General features: G+C 42.5%; 1 protein-coding gene across 1 annotated transcript in view; it reads left to right on the top strand.

Moving 5' to 3' along the window:
- Positions 1-3,864, top strand: part of TBC1D19 (TBC1 domain family member 19) — a 102,678-nt gene extending 98,814 nt beyond the window's left edge. Inside the window, exons 20-21 of the mRNA XM_080913576.1 lie at positions 1,421-1,491; positions 3,064-3,864. Of these exons, the coding sequence (XP_080769702.1) occupies positions 1,421-1,491; positions 3,064-3,138 (146 nt within the window). The 3' untranslated portion in view covers positions 3,139-3,864. The remainder of the gene's footprint in view (positions 1-1,420; positions 1,492-3,063) is intronic.
- The last annotated feature ends 16,191 nt before the right edge of the window (positions 3,865-20,055 follow it).

The following is a 20,055-nucleotide window of genomic DNA, read 5'->3' as shown; positions in this document are numbered from 1 at the left end:
CCATATTTCATATGAAGCATGAGTTCAGTTAATACCCCAAAGTAGAGGACCTCTCCCCACGTCAAGCAAGCCTGTTCTGTGCAGAAGGGCTGGACAAAGTCAACATGAAGCAAACAGAGGCACTCTGGGATGTGACACCCAGATAAATAAAGGCTATGACACATTTGGCTGCTGAGTTGAGTCAGTGACGGATCTACCTTTGGACAGCTGACCTCCATCCAAGACTCTTTCCTGCCACAGCAGAGGGTTTGGACATCATGTCAAGCTTTTCCCACCTGCCCATCTGTATACAGGAATGAAATAGGGACTCGTGTTTCTCAGCTGTAAAAATGTTTCCACTGTCCAAAGCATGATTGCAGATAATGGAAAGCCCTAGGAGAGCAGCGTCAGGTGTCAGGGCCAAGTCCCTGCTCCTTGTCTTTGGACTCAGTGGGGAAATCCCGCAGAGATCACCTGCGCAGGCTTTAGAAGCAGATGTGAGGATCAGTTCTACTGTTTTCGCCCGTGTGACCACAAACTGTCGGGCACAGTGTGACGGTTTCCACAGCAGCCAAATTGACTTGTTATAGTGTTGGATGCAGAGTGCATGGGATGAGAACTAAGTTCATGGCTCTCACAGTAAATAACGTTTTAAAGTTTGTGTTGGCTGTGCTGTGCACCTAGGAACCAGTCACTTGAGTCATTTGAAATGCTCATTACCACATATTCCCAACTGTCAGTGCTGAGGGCAGGGATGCTGGCACCTCAGGCCTCAGGCCATGGGGAGAAAGGTAGCGTCAGGAGTCCTCTCCAGGCAGTCTTACCTTCTCAGGGTCGCCTGGCTCATCCCTCTCATGAAGCTCCGTACCACTTCTCTAGTGATAAATGCTGTGTGCTTAACAGGAACAAGCAGTCCCAATGTTTTCTACTTAATGTCTGTTACTAAACTTCAAATTATCTATGTTTTCAAACTTTCAACTTACTGTAAAGTTACAAGGTAACATTGTAAATATCTAGATTAGCCCCACAGCAGCCTTCTGCATAGAAGTGTCATTTGTGATACTAAAAAAGTCAGTAATGAGAGCACAAAGATATAAACATACAGAAATATTATAAAATCACGTTCCAAAGTCTGTATGCCCATGCTTATATCAGGATACCTCCCTCAGACATATTAAATTTTAACTTCGTGTTCCAAAGGCATCTCAATATTATATACTAAAATCTGTGAAATATTAGAGCACATTTCAACAGTTACAATGTTAGTTGTAGGTGTGAAAGGAATCACTTAAAAATGACTTTTAAGACCAACATTTTCTTTCCTCCGAACTGGAGCTCACTGTGTGAAGGAGCCGGGCCTTCTCTAGGACAGCTGTCACTCGTCCTGACAGGCTGCTGAGGAGGCCTGGCGCTGAACTGCTCTGCGCTCTTTCCTTTGCAGTGCTGGCAGCTGCCGTGTTTGCTTTCCGAGCAGTGAACCTGATGGAGGTGACGTCACTGGCTGCCGCTGAAGTAAGGACAAGTCTCACTCCGACGAGATGGAAATAGTTCCTGAGAGGCCAGACCGGCACTTAGTGTCTGGTGCATAGGACACGTACTGCTTGTAGCTGAATTTTTTTTTTTAACTCGGGTAAAACCTATAAATTCTGAGTTAAGTATTATTAAGTACTCAAGTTTCCCTAATTACTTGAAAACAACCTTCTTATGAAGGGTCATAAACAAGATTATTACAGGAAACCATTATAACCATTATGGGAAACCAGATACCTGTGATTTTAACTGGAACCATGAGGGGTTATGGCGTACTTTCTTGTTGCTTATGTACATGTGTGACAAACAGGAAAACTCGCTGAAAGAGTTAAATAGTATGCATTTAGAAGGGAATGATACTGACAGGCTTTGGGTAGTTTTGGGTGGTGAATTAATGATTTAAAGCTGATTTCTCCCTCCCTCCCTCCCTTCTTCCTTCTCTTTTTATTTCCTTCTCTGTTTCTGTCCGTCTCATAATCCAGTCATGGTCCTAAGACTCTTGCTGGGGCTCCAGCACTACCCTCTCTCTTCTGCTCTTTCTTGATGAAATCTTCTGTCCTATTTAGTGTCCATGCTTGTAACCCCTGATACCAGTGTGTATGTGTGTGACCCTCGGGGTTTAATTAGGTATGGGGTTATTTACTGAAGTATGGGCAACTTACTAGCAGCTAAGCCACTGAAGAAAATGATCCCCTTCCTCCATCAGCCGTTCACTCTCATGAACTAAGGAACGGGGAGGCCTGTGAGCCTGCCCCATTCGGGGTGCAATTCTGATAGGCTGAAACTGACGTGGGCCTGCCTCACGAAGGTCACCATGGGTTCACAGCCCCGCACCCTATCCTCTGCCTCTTAGATTTCCCCCTCCTCCACAATGTCGCTGAGCTTTAGTAGCAGGCTGAGCACTTGACACTCCCCAAAAGAAGATATAAGGCTCAGGTCAGCCCCAATCTATGGTGGAGAAGCCCATGAGAGGGACTATCTACGATTAACTGTTGTTTGAGGGGGGCCATTCTTCCCAGCGGTGTGACCACTGGTACTCTTTAACACTGACTCTTTGGCCGCATCTCTACCTGAGATGTGGCTCACTTAAGTGGTGCCCTCCGGGTACTGTTTGTCACCTCAGAGGCTTCAGTGGCCTCTGCCAGTGTGTAGGAAGGAAGAGGATGTTTACACGTCCTGCAACTGGATAAATATTAGCTCCATCTCAACAGGATCCCTGCAGACATTCACCCTCCACACTAGAGGAACGGGTCTAGGATTCATAATGGAGGGTTATTTATAGAAGCGAGCTGAAATGTTAGACCCATAAGCCCCCACCGCCTCGTGTGTGGGGGGAAAGTGCAGGGCTGCGGCTGGGTCATCTGCTTATGTGCATTTCAGATTGTGTACATGTTCGGAGATTCCGAGGAGGAAGTTGTAGCACGGTGAGAGGCTGAATCTAGCGGAAGAACTTAGCGGGAATGGCCTCCTAGGTCACCGTGAGCAGGTGTTTTCTGTTGTGCTTGTTTTGACAGACCTCGGTGTTAATAATTCCTTTCTGGTTCTTTGTTCCAGGCAGTTCTGGCTGACCTTTCTACTTTAAAAGTCATGCCTCTTCTTCAAATTTTTCTGTTTGCTACCATCACCTGATCCTCTAGTTTTCATTAGAGACTGATCATGAACTGTGCAGACCTGCATCAACCAGAGTTAAACTCTGCACATAAGCCAGTAAAGACTACGCTCTCGCCTCCGTTAAAGCTAACAAGTTTCCACTTTTTAAACAATAATCCTGCACACCAAATACTGCGCTTGCATGCTGACGATTGTCAAGAGAGAAGCAGTGGGCTTCCGTTCTGCTGAGCCGTGTCCACATGCTCAGATCCCTCACGCGCTACAGGCACGTTCCGTATATGCAATAAGAACTAAAGACGCTGTAATAAACTTGAAGACGTAAATAGCTTCTTGTCAGTTTGTGAACTTCTCCCTAGGTAATAGCTTTAGTTGTTTTATAACTTGCTCCCATTAAAGCTAATTGGTTGGATGGGGCTGGAAAGGGCTTGAAAATAATGCATTTGAGTGGAATTCAAATATACTTTGGTATTTTTTTTTTATCAACTTTTAGTTTGTGGTAGATTTTCAGATCCCTCCCATTATATTTTTCCATTAAACAACTCCATTGGAAAAAAGGCATGCAGATATCTCTGGTAATGTTTTGCCTTGTTTTTGTTGTCGTTGGTTTTTTTTGTTTTGTTTTGTTTTGTTTTGTTTTGTTGTTTTGTTTAGTTTTGTTTTTTTGAGACAGTCTTATATAGCCCAGGCTCTCCTCAGATTCACTGTGTGGCAGAGAATGGCTGAACTCCAGATGCCCCGCCTCCATCTGCCAAGTGCTGGGGTTACAGCTGTGTCCCACCCCACCTGCCCGCATCTGACACTAGTTCATTCTTCCTTGGGAGTCAGAAATGTATAGAGGGTTCCCCTTGCAGTCCCAGCCTCCCATCCCTCACACAGAAGCCTTGACGCTGCTGACACCTGGTGCCACATTGTTTCCTTAGAAGAATACGAGGAGAAATCAAACCCAGCTCTGCTTTGCCTAAGGTTGGTCCTTCCAGACAGACTTCAGAGCAGAGCAGCTCAGAGACACTACAAGTACTCATTCATTCTAGAGGAAAGCCACTGTTCAAGGCACTGGGTCTTATTTAGTGTTTGTTATAAGCAAAGGGGTTTGTTTTGTTTGATATTTCTTATTGATATGCCATTTCAATAAATGGAATAATAGACTGTGAAGGGAAAAACATTTTCTTCTGATTTTAGGTGAAAATTGAAGATGCTGATCACTCTAATAAAACTCAAATCAATAGATTGATGCTCTCTTTATCTGAAATTTATTGTTTTATCCAAATGTATCTTATAAATCTGTTATTTTCACAGCATACATTAGGAGAACTATGATATTCAACATAATATTTGAAGTATGGTTAAGTTTGGTGTCAATAGCATACTGAAAATCTAAATTCTCTTATTCATCAGGTACTTGCTGACTTATTGAAGTCTAAACAATTTACTCTGATTGATTGTTAATAAGTCCCCATCTAACTGTTTTGGTGACACGTCCTTGTCATATGTCTTGCCATGAGGCATGTCCAGGTGCTCCTCCATGAAGGGGACAAGCAGGATTCTGGGGCTAGTGTCCCCCTGTCATGGTGGCAAAAACTGTTAGGAAGAAGTAGTGTTTTAGGTGATTAGTACTAGATGTACCCAGACCTGCCCATCTTTAAACTTTTTAAAGAAAAGTGTGTTTGCTAGTTAGAGACACTGTAGTTGCCTGGTACAGTACAGCGGAGTCCTGTCTACACGTTCCTGAGTACTGGGATACCAGACACACAGTAACAGATTGTTAAACAAAATGAGTAAATACATATGAAAGCGATTTTCTTAGACTTTAAACCCCCAATCAAATATGATGTTATTAACTTTTATGTAACAGTTTAACTCCCAACCGCTAGAAGGCAGCACATGGAAAGTGCCCCGCTTCATTGGCTTGTGTGTTGTATGTCTTAACAGCTTGAGCTTGTGTGTGCGGAGAATGAGTCTTCCGGGATAGGTGCTTTCACTCCGTGCTGTCTGCTCCTGCCCGCCACTCTGAATTCAGTCCTAGAGCGAAGCTCTGCACTGCTGCTGTTGGCTGCCGGGTAGCACTGTAGAGAGGGCGGCCAGGCCGTCCTGCCCCGTCCACCCGTGACTGTGCTTCTCATTCACGCTGCCACCTTCTCCTGGGTCCTCTTTGATCAACCATTGACACCCCTTCCCTTCTGCTCTTCAGTGACCACAGAAGTCTGGTAGGCAAATGGTGACCTGCTAGTGGCCATAAGCGTAGAGCGAAGCAGCCTCACAGGCAGGTTGCGTTTGGTTCTTCTGCACTCAGTCCGCTAACATGCGCTGTGGCTTTATGTATGGAAGAAGCTGCCTAACCATCTCTGGACCAGGGTGTTGTGCTCCTGCAGTTTCCTGGCTAACTAAAATACCCAGTGCTTCTTGCTCAGCCTGGGCTCTCTCCTCCCATTCCACAGGGAGAAGAGACCAATAATCTCTCACCTTCACCATGTAGTCCAAAGCTCAGCTTGATCCCCGTGTGTAATTTCTTCTTGTCTCAAGAAGTCTCGGATCCATTCCTATTGTTCTTAAAATGCTGAACAGTCTGTGTTATTTCTGTGTTGACAAAGTTTGACTACGTGTTGCTTAAAGGATGAGGTCTCTGCTCATTAGCATAGCAGGAATAGTCCCTCACACCTAGCCTTTTCATTTCTTTGTCCCATGATGATCTTCAGCCAGTTCCAGTTCATCTCCTCTCTATAGAAGAAACCCACATGTTCAAGGTCCCGCCCACAAAAGGCTCTTCTGTTGCCAAGATATGCTGAATCCTATACATCAGAATTACTTCTGTGTCCTTGTTCATTTACTAATGAGGTGCTTAAAATAGTGGGTATGGTTATTGTCATGGTCATTGGCTTCCTAGATGTCCCTGTCACAAAAAAGAGATTGTCTACATGAGTTTGTATTTCCTGAGTTATTCCAAAGTTTTTGGGATACGTTTTTTTCTTAAACACAAATATCCAGTCTCATCCTTCCACAAGAGTTCTGAACTCTACCTCACAGTTTGTCTCTTAACTGTGTGTTTCAGTGACACTGACTCCTAACCCCAAGCTCTTTTGGTTGGTCAAGCAGTCACATGTGCCATCCCATGGCCATTGAATGAATGACTTTGTGACCAGTGAAAGCCAAAGGCTCTTGGTTCAGAGACTCTGGTCAACCTTTCAGGAAAACTGAATGTGAGAAAGAAAGGCGATGACCCAGACCCAGTATCTTATGAATGGAGAGACAGAGAAGCCGCTCTTGGTCTCAGTGGATGTCAGAACATGCCTCAGTGGGCTTCCACTGGACCCTTTGTACCTAAGCCAAAGGATTTTCTTTGCTCTTTGCAACAGCAAGGATCCCAGTGTCTGTAGTTCTGTCTCTTTGAGGCTTGAGATCTGTTATGTGTAGAAGCCCAGTCCACACACTGTTCAGACTGACTTCTAGACCTCCTTTAGTCAAGGCACAGCTATAGCCTTACAAGGATGAATGAAGCCTATCTTCCGTGCTTACCTGATGAACCCAACAGGGCCTTTGACCTTTGGCCCTTTGTCGTATAACTTACTCACTTAGCATGCTTTCTCTACTCTTCTTGCCTAACTAGCTTGTACCTCAGAACCTAACTCAGGTGACACATCATCAGGAAGACCGCCCCTCATACCCTAATTCAGCTCACGTCATGCCACTGTCCAAGCTTGTCTCTGTTCTCTGCTACATGGTAACTCTTGGAGGACAAAAAAATTAAAAAATGGCCTCATAGTTCTTACCCCATTATAGGCTTACAAAATGAAATGTTTACAAGTGAATGAATGGGGCCATCTGATTTAGTAGTCACTTTACTTGTGACGGGGAACATTGTTCAGAGTAATATCTTGTCCAGCCTCATGTAGCCATTTTACCTTTAGTTTCCTAAAGAGAAAGTTTCAAAGGAAATAATATCTTTAGAGGATAAAAATTAATGATTTATTTTTTATTTAAGTGAATAAGTGTACAATAAAACTTTATATACGAAAAGTAGAATTCTCGAAACGTATAGCTGGATACAAATGTATGCACCTCTGTCACCACGTTTGGCAGCTGAGGTAGAGAATATTTCTCTTACCCAAGACAGCCCCTTCCTATTCAGTCCCCTGCACACCACGGGGGGGTTGGGACTCCAATCACAGAACTATGGCTAGCCCTAAAGATTAGGCTTTCCTCTCTAGAGGTTCCACGTCTATACTCCTGTGTCTGTCTTGTCCCCATATGGTGGGGTTGGTAGTTCACTGTCGGTTATAGCCGGATTCGTAACTTCATAGAAGCACGAATCTCCCTTTCCCGGAGGCAAGTGCCGAGTGTAATGGACAATGAGTCACATGCACGCGCTTGTTTGCCGTCCTAAGAAGTCTTCAGGTTCTTTTGTGAAGTGATTCTACCATTTACATCCCCACCCACAATGCAGGAGTTACAGTGGTCCCAAGTCCTGGTGCTCATTACTTAATTGAGCTAATAGGTGGCATGCTTTTTCTGTTATTTCCCCAGTTAGATATAAGAGCATCTTATTATGCTGAGTTGCTGTTTATGTATTATATATTATTTTATCGTCAAATCTTTTGTTCATTTAAATCAGTTACCTTCTTATTACATTTTAAGACTTCTTTATAGAAATATAACTTAGAAATCCCATTCTGTAGCTTATCCCTTATTTTTACTAACTATTCCTTTTTTAAATTTTTTTTAAAAAATTCTCACTCATATTTATATACAGTTCATTATCCCCTCCCATATAGAACACTATACCTTACAATTCATTACCCCCATATAGAACACTATACCTTACAGTTCATCATCCCCCCATGTAGAACACTCTACCTTACAGTTCATCATCCCCCCATGTAGAACACTATACCTTACAGTTCATCATCCCCCCATGTAGAACACTATACCTTACAGTTCATCATCCCCCCATATAGAACACTATACCTTACAGTTCATCATCCCCCCATGTAGAACACTATACCTTACAGTTCATCATCTCCCCATATAGAACACTATACCTTACAGTTCATCATCCCCCCATATAGAACACTATACCTTACAGTTCATCATCTCCCCATGTAGAACACTCTACCTTACAGTTCATCATCCCCCCATGTAGAACACTATACCTTACAGTTCATCATCTCCCCATGTAGAACACTATACCTTACAGTTCATCATCTCCCCATATAGAACACTATACCTTACAGTTCATCATCTCCCCATATAGAACACTATACCTTACAGTTCATCATCTCCCCATGTAGAACACTATACCTTACAGTTCATCATCTCCCCATATAGAACACTATACCTTACAGTTCATCATCTCCCCATATAGAACACTATACCTTTTTTCAAGAGCAAAAGCTTTCATTTTGTTTTTTAAAAAAATAACATTTTAAAGGGGTTTTGTTTACTATCTATAAAAAATGTGTGAAACCCAAAGTTACACGTACTTTCTCCATGTTTTCCTCTATAAATTTGATACATTAGCTCATTCATTTAGAGCTATGGGTTTTTTTCTTGAGTTCCTTTAGTGTATGTGACAGGTTAAGGGCTAAGGTTCATGTTCTCCCTCTGGTCCCCACCTTTGCTGAGCAGACCACCTTTCCCTTCTTCACCCTACCTCTACAGAGTCAGGAGGAGGCACTGGCTGCTATCTGGACTTGATTATATGTCCTGTGGATTTATGTCTGTCTTTGCTGCAACAGCACAGCATCTTGATTTTTGTGGATTTACAGCAAGTCTTGGGATTGACAATATAATTGTCAATTTGTATGTCAATATAATTGACAATAATGTATGTCAAAATTATTTAAGCTATTACAGTGTTATTGTTTATCTAAATAACTTTTAGAATCAGAATTTATTTCTCAGCATTTCAGTTTTTCCACAACATAGTTTGTTGGGATTTTTTAATAGATAGCATTATCTCTACAAATAGGCTTAGGGACAGTCAATACTCTGAGCTGTTCAGTCCATGAGCACAGCATATCTTTCCATTTACATGGCTCTTTCACATTTCATTCAATAATACATTATAGTTTTGTGTGGACAGTTCTACACACATTCTGTTTCAAATATTCCTAGTTGTTTCACACTTATGTTATTGTAAATCATATTTTTAACTTTCAATTTTTAGTGTTTTGTTGTTAATATATAGAAATACAACTTAAAAATTTTATATTGACCCTGTATCCTAAGATCTTGAAAAACTTAATACTTATGTTATCTTTTTATAGCTTCCCTAGGATTTGCTACATATATAATATACCAACTGCAAATAAAGATAATACTGCTTCTTTAAATCTTTGTACCTTTGGTTTCTTTTCTTTCTCTTCCCCCTTTCTCTTAGCCACTAAGTAGAACCTGCAGTAAATTACAGGAATATTTCTTCCTGAACAATTCAAAGAAAATCTCTCTCCATGCCATGATCAAATAGAAATGAGCAGGAAGAAGCCAAAAGAGGGAGAAGAGAACCAAATTCTCCAGATGAGGAGAAATAGCCAAGTCACCCAACTAGTACAATGCTAGCACAGAGGCACCGGTAGTTTTTGCTATCTGAAAGAGCAGCTGACCATAGTCAGAGCACACCAGCCTCCTCCTTAATAAATGGAATAAATTATAAAGCTCCCTTGAACTAGAAAGCATAAATTATCTCTAATATGCAAACTGCCCTGAACACATAGTATACAAGCTGGCCACCATCAGCTTGGATGATGGACTATCACATGGGGCAAAGAGAGGAAGAGAAGGGAAGAAAGGAGAGAGGAGACAGATGGGGAGGGTCACACTTCTTTGTGTGCTGAAGAACAATGGTAATGATGTGTGTAAGAAATGGGAAAGGTGATAGAGCTGAGTCTGTGTGCAAAGGATGCTCTGTGTGGGCACAGCTCACAAGACTCCGTACTAAGAATAGTCCCCACTCTGTCAGAGGTCTGCATGATGCAAAGCTGGAATTCAAGTACAGAAATGTAGGGCAAGGAGCTGAATCTCTGGAACAGAAAGCCAACCCAGAACCCAGCCCTAAACAAAACAGTGAAGAACAAAACACCCTTGGTGACATCCCAGACTCCTCCTACCAATATAAGTACATATGCAGACACCTCCCGACATTACCTTCAGGTCTCCCTTCACTTCTAAGGTACCACCAAGACACCTAGCCCGAGTGAGGGAGGGAGATGAGAGAAGGGAGCAACTCCTACACAAACTGTTTGCATAGCAGTCACCCTTGAACTGGAAGCAAAGAAAATAGACAGTACAGTTGCAGATTTTCTCACACATACTTAGAGTAATTTTCCCAACTATTTCACTGACACTCTGCGGAAAAGAAAATGCACTTAAGTTTCTACTTGCACCATGGCTGAGTCGTACCAACCTTTATAAGCTTTCATTTCTTCATCCATGATATGCAAATGAATGTCAATTAAATAGGACTTGGTCTGTTCACCACTCCAGAGGCAGGATGGTCTTGATAAATGGGTTAAAGTCTCATGTAATAGCCAACTTTATTAGGAGCATTAGTCAGTTTACATTCTGAGGGTTAAGAGAACTCACATGAGTGAAGTGTCCAATCACATGACAGAAAAGTAGCACACGGCAAAAACATGTTTTCCAGAGAGGCATATAAACAAATAATAATGCCCAGCTATACTGAATAATCTAAAGTACACTTGCCCCTATCTGCTACAGCTGGGAGGGCCCAAAATCACATTCCAAGGAAAATCCCATGTTTTGAAGAAACTGATATTCAAGACTCTTGTTTGTTTTTTTTTGGAGTTTTCTCACAAGTGCTAGGAGTTCTCACACACCTCTATTCTTGGACTCTGTTCCAACACTGGTCCTCTGAAAATAAAAAAGAGAATGTCTCTAAAACATTTAACACTAGGAAGGGTCAACTCCCAAGGAAAAAAAGACACCACTTATTATCTGGGTCATGCAATTAGAAGGTAAGTTGTCATGCAAAAAAAAAAACAAAACAAAACAAAACAAAACAAAAACAAAAAAACAAAACAAAACAAAAAAAAACCTCACTAAACCAAAAACCGAACGGCAGGCTCCATCAAAAATGCTTTGCCATTTTGAGTTTTCTAATAATAAATTTAGGAACTAGACCATACTATATATCCCTCATGGACATTTACACTGAACACAAGAATATTAGAGACTCTGAGAATACTGCCTGAGTGTTTCCATGCTGTACATCTTGTAGGTCAGGCTTCCTCAAAACAGTCTAAGAGGATTCCCGCTTCAGCATAAGATGGAGATTAAGGACTAAATGTGCCTCTGTAAAATCATATGATGAACTCCAAGACCAGTGTACTGTGAAGGTCACTGTGTGCTTTAGAGAGACCGTAAGATTAGAGTCCTCATGGCCGAGTTAATGTTCTTATAAGAAAAGAACAAGACTGGTGCTTTCTCCCTAAGTGTCCCAGTCTTCCCAAGGCCACATGTCGAGAAGATGGTCACCTACAATCCAGCAGAAGGGCTCTTGGAGTGAAGCCTACTTTGTTGCTACCCTGGACATTCTAGCCCCCAGAACTAGGAAAAATGAATATCTGTTGTCTAACCCACCAATCTATAACATTTCAATATGGTTCCCCAAGCAGCCTGAGAAAACAGATACAGCAGAAGCAGATTTATCAGGAGAAACAACCATTCTCAAGTTCAAACTAAACACTGAACCAACTCACTGCCTTACAAAGATTCCATTATGCCACCTAAGGAGGAGGTTCCCAGGAAAAGTCAGTGATATCCTGAGCTAGAGAAGGCTAGGGGTGCAGGAAGAACAGAGCAACAGGAGTCTGGGGAAAAAAAGGATAAAGGAACCAGAAATGAAAAAACTAAGCACTCAACAGATCCTGTGCAGCTGAGAGCTTCCCTCATGTAAGACAAAAACACTGACTCAAGGTCAAAAAAAGAGCTATGTAAAAGGAGTCAAGGGAAGAAGCCTTCAGGCTCCTATGGGGCTCAGAATAGTGCTGCCCTCACCAGGCAGAATGAAGAAACTCCTAACACCAGGAGCATTAGGTCGAATCCTCAGAAGGGGTTTGCCCCACAGAGGGAGAACATTAATTCTAGACTAAGTGCTATTCTGATCATTTCGTGCAAATATTTAAAACACTCAAGAGGATTAAATGATTCCCAGGTAATTTATCCTAGAACAGGATTATAAGAATACAATGGTACCCAGCACCCAATAAGGTATCCTTTACAAATACACTTCATTTAAAGCATTTGACTCAATTAGAACAAAATCATTAAGCTGAAATCGGCACTGATGATAGACTGGGCAAAAATGAATAAATAAAATGTGCTTCTCAATACTTCTTGTCTGTGCAAGAAGGTAGAGAGGAAGCTGGCTGCAGACCAGAGTTTTGGGAGACATTGTTCATTTAACCATGTGCACATATGCCCCAGGGCATGTGTATATAAACATGCATCCTATGATGCCTGTGGAGAGGGCTGGGAGGCCAGTTCCCTGGAAGTGGAGTTCCATGTGGTTGTGAAGCACCGTGTATGTGCTGGGAACCCTGTGTGTGCTGGGAACCCTGTGTGTGCTGGGAACCCTGTGTGTGCTGGGAACCAAACCCAGTCCTCGCAAGAGCAACAAGTGCTCTTAATGCTGAGGCATTCTCCAGCTCCAACGGGGATTCGTTGTAAAGTTCCAAGACAATGTTCTAGAGAAAGTTCAACATCTAACCCGCAGAGTAGGGGACGCTTTAGAAGCAGGTTAGGCCTCTTAGAAAACACTGGAGTGAATCCTGAGGACACCACAGCAGAAGGAACCCAAAATGAAACAGAAGAGATCACCAGTAAAGTGTGAACTTTAAACAACCTGGTGTGTGTGTGTGTGTGTGTGTGTGTGTGTGTGTGTGTAGACTGGAACTCTTTTATTATTGTTTTCAATTGTATGTGCATTGCTGTTTTGCCTGCATGTGAGGGTGTCAGATCCCCTGGAACTAGAGTTACAGACAGTTATGAGCTGCCATGTGGTTGCTGGGAATTGAACTCAGGACCTCTGAAAGAACAGCCAGTGCTCTTAACCACTGAGCCATCTTCCCAGCCCCAAGACTGGAACTCTTCTTATGCCCAGTTCATAAGAATATAAAATTGTGCTGCCACAGTGGAAAACAACCTGAGTCTTTCTCGGAAGGTTAAAAATAGAAGCATAACATCCAACAACCCTTCATATTTATGCAGAAAAACTAAAACTATGATCTCAAAGATTTGTTTGAATTCCTATGTTTGTTATAGCATTAATTGTAATAGCCAAGGCATGGAACCAACACGCTTAGTCCATAAAAGAAGGAAATCCTGCATGGCATAAAAACGGGGGGATGTTATGCTAAATGGACTGAGCTGGTTGCAAAGGTGTGTGTGTGTGTGCAACAGTCAAAACAGAAGCAGAGTTCTCCCTTGCTGAGGGCAAGGGAGTGAGAAAGGAGCTGAACATGGGGGGATAACATTTAAGCCAGTCAAGATAAACAGACTCTGGAGATCTGCTGTACCAAGGTGTGCTGGTAGTAAACAGTGCTGCATTGTGTACTGAAGGTTTTGTTAACAGGATGGGTTTTGTGTTCAGTGTTTTCATAAATTCTAAGTGCTATGAAAAATAAACAGAAAATTAAACCAAAGCTTTTAGGACAAAGGAAATAATAAAGATCACAGCCAAGATGTATGATGTAAACAAAACCAGAAAATATAAAAATGAAAATATTGTTCTTCAATAAGACCAATATAATCAATAAACCTCTATTTGAGCCAATAGGGGCACAAAATCGCCAGTATTCAAAACAACAGCGGAAAAACTTCATGACGGTACATCTGACAGCAGATAGTGTCAGCCTCCTGACTTTGCTATAGCTTCAAGTTGCTTTGCTTCTGGATTCTCTTGGGATGTGTGTGTTGTGGCCAGGAGCCAGACTTACTCAGAAACAGGCTACCTTCTTTGCAATGCAAACAGGCTACCAAACCCTTAGTGTGACTTTTATGACCTAGGCACAGACTACCACAAAGGCTCTCCGTGACAGGTCTCCAGGGAAAGCTGACATTCCTACACCAGAAAAGGTGCCCAAGCTGGCTCAGTGCCTTGTCTGTAATCATGGGCGTTTTGTTCCTAGCCCAGATGTCTACATTTGAAGCCTTCCTTAGCACCTTATCTTCTTTCTCTGGGAAACAGAGACTGAAGACATTTTCTCCACACCGACTCAGAACTCAACACATTCTCACGGCCCTTTCTCTCTTCTCCGGGTCCCCAGGTCTGTTCTGTATCCCATTGGGGTTACTTTGACCTTGAGACCATTCTCCTCACTGGTCCCCATCCTACCTGACTTATGCCCCAAACTGTTTCTTGAGGGGAAAATGTACAGGCTGGGGGTTGGGTAACCTTTTTCTAGGTTACTCTCTTCTTTTGCGTTCCTAGTAAAGAACTAACATCGTGTCTGATTCTCTCAACTGGGCTTCTTGCCTTAGCCAACCAACCACAACCAACCACTCTGATACCAGGCGATTCTGACTCTCGACATTAAGAATTGCAGAATCACATAGCAACTTCTCAAAAAGAAAAAGGCTTCTGGGATTTTGATTAAGATTTCAAATTGAATCCTTTGATTTTTTTTTGAATTTGTCACTGTCTGCCTCTCCACATCTGCCATCAGGATACAGACCTTACACAAACTTTGTCAGACATTTCTTCTTGAGACAGAGCCTTACCATATTGCTCAGACTGGTCTGAAACTCCTGAGCACAATTGTTCCACTGTCCCAGCCTCTCACCAAGCTAGGACTAAAGACCTGTGCCACCATGTTCATCTGAGATTCACATACAAGGAATTGATCCCGGGGCTTCCGCGTGCTAGACCTGTGCTCTGCCACTGAGCCACATTCCTAATTCACATTCTTAACTGCTGCTGTTTAATACTGGTCTCTGACTGATTTCTGAAACATAAAGCTACTGATTGTTGTATATTGATCCTCTATCCTAAATGTTGGTAAGGCCGTTTATTTGTTTTGGCATACATTTCATATCTAAGTAACAATGTGGTCTGTGAATGAAGACAGATTTATTTCCTTATTTGCCATATGAATGGCCTCTCTTTTTCTCAGCCTTTTTACATTGGTGAAACTTCTAATAACATGTTAAGAAGTTGAGTAAACATCCTGTATGTTCTGAATCTAAAGACAGAGACACTCTCTGTTTGGTAAGTGTGTGAAAAGCCCGATTTTTGCTGGTGATAGTGATGTGAGTTTTGTCACTATGCAGTCCAGAATGGGCTGAAATCCCCTAAACAGACGAGGTTGGCCTTAAACTCACGACCCTCCTGTATCAACTTCCAGAATACTGAGCTTACCACTTAAGCAGCCAAATTTTTTTGTATCCTAAATGTTGGTAATATTCAGGATATTTTTGCCATATTCAGGAAATTACTTCTAATTTTCCTGAGTTTAGTTTTAATTAGAAACTGATGTTGAATTTTGTAAAACTACCTCTTCTGTATGTACTGAGATAGATACATGGTTTCTCTCTTTTAATGCATTAATGTGACAGGTCCGTACATTGTCTTGATTAAGGTTGCACTCCGATGATGTGGTCTAGATTATGTCCTTTCCTAAATTCATGACGCCAGTGTTGACAGCTTGCCTTGGGAGTTGGGCTTTTAATGCCTCGTCAAGCCATGAGAGCTCCATCCTGGCAGGTGGGCCCACTCCTTCCACATCTGATGAAACAATGAGAAGACCCTTTCTGTGCAGATATTATTGTATCTATTGGACTTCCCAGCCTCCAGAAACGTGAGCCAATAATTTTTTTCTCTATAGCTTCTGAGTCACATGATGTACTCTGTCATAATAACACAAGTTGATTAGCATGAGGATATATTAAAGGACTGTTAGAATAAACTTGATTCTTTCTCTTTATTGACTATCAAGATAATGAACTGCCTATCATTCTTAAATGGTGATTTTAAAAATCATGATGAAATTTTAAAACAACTATGAATCATTTACAAATTTCAAAACATCATAGCTTTTGTCTCACTGGAGCTCAAATAGTTGATATTTGGTCATTTGCAGCCTCTCCATGGAGCCTTCCGAGTCCTTTTGACACTACTTGCTCATCACTAAAAAGTGTGTTTATTGTCTGGTATGACAAGATGTCCCAGTTCATCTTGTACATTTTCTTCCCTACACCAGAAATCAGTCAACTACCCAAAAAGTCCCAAATGTATAAGTCAGTATTATTCATTGTAACAAAATTGGTTGTTGTTACCAGCTATTTCCAGGAACTTACTGGTAACTCTGGATTCCAATACAAACTTTTTTCACTTATTTGTATCTATTCTCCCATCCTTACCCCTACAAATCTCAGGGACAATGGATAAATTATCTATGCTCAATTGTTTGCTTTGTCCTGCAACCCATATATATAATAGTTGTTAGGCAGTACTAAAGTTTTAACATGTTCCCCTGTTCTAGCATAACTACTTAAACCTGTAGCACACCTCCACTGTCAGGACACAGCACACATGCGCATTTCATTAGTCTTCATTAGTTAGTCTTGCTGTATATGGAACCTTGGTGACCATCCACCAACTATACTTGCTGGTGGCTTGCATTCAGGTTGTATGACCCTTGTTTTCTAATGGATTCCTTCAAAGGGCTGTAAGGGAGGAGTCTATGGTCTACATGTTGAACACAACAGCTTAATGTATCTTGTTTACTCAGAATAAGTTTAGCTGGGTATAAAATTTCTAGTTGTATTTTCCTTGAGAATCTTAAAAGTGTTACATTTATTTTCCTCTTGCCCTACTCTGTTTCCTTTAGAAGCCTCTTGTCATTTTTGTAGAGCCATCCTGAGATGTGTATTTTCTTTCTTTAAACTAAGTAATAAACAAGAATGTCTTAGTGTTGGTTGGTTGTGTTCATATTCTGCCGTTCTCAGTCGTGCCCTTCAATACATAATCTTAACCCCCGTTTTAAAGTTCAAGGAACTCTTCTTGAATTGTAGTCTATTTTCATCATATTATTCTCTTTGGTGATCCTGGTTTTGCTCTACCATAACCCATAGTTGAGTCACTTTATGTCATCATTATCCTTTCCTTTGGGGGTTGAGGGGGCAGAGTTTGCTACGTAGCCCAGGCTGGCCTAGAGCTTGCTATGCTCCTGTTTACCTTCTCAAATGCTGAGAGTACAGTCACGTGTGACCACGATCTACCTACCCCCCATTTTTAAACTGATAGTAATCGAAAGATTATTTAAATCATTCAAGGCCCCACTGCTGGTAGGTTAGTACAGAACACAGCTCTACTGAACTCTGAATCCCCAAATCTTGGCTCCACAACCTTGCCATTTGGTCCGAGTCTGGCACACAGTCCCCATGCGTACAGCTTGTGTTTCACACAGTCGCTCTCTTATGCTTCTCTGTGGACCAGTGGCCCTGGCGTTACTTGGGGACACATAAAAACTCAGAGTGCCAAATGGGCCTACAATTCTAGTAAACCACTCTGCCTGTAAGGAGGCACTAACGGGAGAAAAAAGAAGGTGGCTTACGCTGTGGTTCTCAATTTACTTCATATTAGATTCCCCTCAAAGTATATAAAATCCCAGTTGCCAGACCAGAACCTCTGCCAATTACATCAGAGTGTCTGGGAGTGGCTTCAAGTGTTCCCAAGCACAAACAAGTTCACTAGCCCCTGTATCAGGGCCCTGCTCCCTCCTAGTGCTGGTTCCTTGGAACCCAAGATCTGACCTGGATAACAAGTCCCCCCCACCCCCACCCCGCCACCCCCAAGCTGCAGGGTTGTTTGCCCGCTGCAGGAAGGCGTTTCTTTCTCTCTTTCTTTTTTTTAAACAAATATATATCAGCTTTATTTTTTTTTACAACTTTATTTAAAAAAAGAGATACATGTACAGATTTTTAAAAGCATTTTGGCATAAAACTATATGAATATATTTTTGTTAGTACTTAATTCTTTTAGAGGTTGGATAGCATGCATAGAAATCCCACTAGTTACCATAAGCATAAAGTACATGTAGGACAGAACGTAACATGGAAACAGTCAGAGTTTTCTTGGCATGTATATATTAAACATAATGATTTTTGAATACCAAAAATTGCCACAAGGCTATATTCTTAGCTCTTGAGTTATTAATGATTTAAGGTCCAGGTGTACCACACTCTGAGAGGGTGCTATACACTTACTTTTTAGAAAAATATGAAAATATATAAGTGTGTAGCACCCTCTCAGAGGAAGGAGGTTCTAAAGTGAAATGAAGCCGCCGGCAGTAAGAACAATGGGGGACAGGAGGCAACCCTCCTGGTGTGTTAACTCTGAGCTAAAATGAAGGAGGGTTTGCAGGCTCCTGGAGGTGCGGCATCCAGCCACTCCCTGGAGCCCCAGGGCAACAGCTCCTGCAATCCTACTCCCCTTCCTGCCCTCACTAGGGTTTCTTTCCCTGCCTATCCTTGTCTTGCTTCTCCTGGCTTCCTGCTTGGTTCTCTGGTTACTTAGTTAAATCTGGACTAAATTAAAACTTCAGTCTTAGCCATAAAGCTAAGGAACTTAAGCCAGGAGACGAGAAGGGCCATGGTGACGAATGCTTAGGAGAAGGAGCGTGACGGAACTTGATCGGCTTTGCACCCAGACGCCATTCACGCCAGGCAGCGTTTGGTCTGAGGACTGCAGTGTGGCAGGATTTAACTTGCTCCGCTCTCACTCCGGGTTGTAATTTACATACTTTCCTCTCTGGTAAGACCTGAGCAGCTACCATCAGCCTGTAAGGGACTCACCGCAAATGAGGCAGGTCTATGTCGGGTTCGAGATAGACAAGGTCACCTCCCCTGCCCTGTGCGTAGAGTGGAGATGCTTGTTTCTGAAGCAAAGACTGGGTCAGCACTGCTCGGGACAGGGGGTGGGGGTGCGCCCCGTCCAAGGTACCCCTACTCCACCTCGCTTTAGCTGATTGCGCATGAGATTGTGCAACACGTACCCAGAATTCCGCAGAATCAAAGGTAGCCTCTATCTCAGAACAAACTAATCTGTTCCTTCTAGATTTACCAGAATGAAAAGCTGAGAGCTCAAATTGTCCCGTCGGGAGGCAACCAAGTAGGGAACCCCCTCTGAACCATGGCTGATCCCACATTTTTCTCTGGTGTTTTTAATGCACTGTTTATTTGGCATATGGTAAAGACCTTGCTCAAACAAAAAATATAACCCGTTTATGCTCCAAAGTTTCTGCCCCCAACAAACATACTCTACAGACCCTAGGTTGCTCCCAGCTTCAAATTATAGGCACCCCAAGACCTGGAAATTTTCACACAGCTCAAAAGTTTCTCTACAGAGAGTGTCAGGAGGAGTTAATCCTATTCTCTACAGGACAGTTGAGGAAAAGCTCCGTTTCCCAAAGGTGTTCAGCAGCCTCCCTGAGACCCCCCAACCCCCCCCCCAATCAGCAAATGATGAGTCAGCAGCCTAGTCAAGTTAGCCTCTGGGGAGAGGTCTCTGGTTGCCTGTAACTGGCCAAAACAGGTTTGTGTTCTTCCTCTGCCTGCTCCCCCCACCCCCACCCACTTTTACCTCCCTTGTGGCTGCTACTTAATTGTTGGGTCTTGACGATGAAATAAGAAAAATAGCTTGGCCCATAAGCAAGTAATTAGCCTAATGAAAACTCACTTTAGGGGTAGCTAATTAGCCAAGAGAGGACAAGCTGCTTTGGAGGGAAGTCCCAGAAGATTGGGAAACCCACTGGGTACAGACAGGCTGTCTGTGGAACTGGAGGTTCAGCAAGGCCACGGAGGCTCTGCAGCTTAAAGCATCCAATTAATTAGGTGAACTTATCTGAGGCCTCTAGGATCCAGGCCTTAAGCCAACCGCCTCGTATGTCCTATAGCTAAGATCTTGCTCTCATGCAGGGTTTC

Source organism: Micromys minutus, assembly GCF_963924665.1.
Source record: "Micromys minutus genome assembly, chromosome: 1".
Lineage (NCBI taxonomy): Eukaryota > Metazoa > Chordata > Mammalia > Rodentia > Muridae > Micromys > Micromys minutus.
The sequence above is the reverse complement of the archived record's forward strand: the minus strand, read 5'-3'. Positions and strand labels throughout refer to the sequence as shown.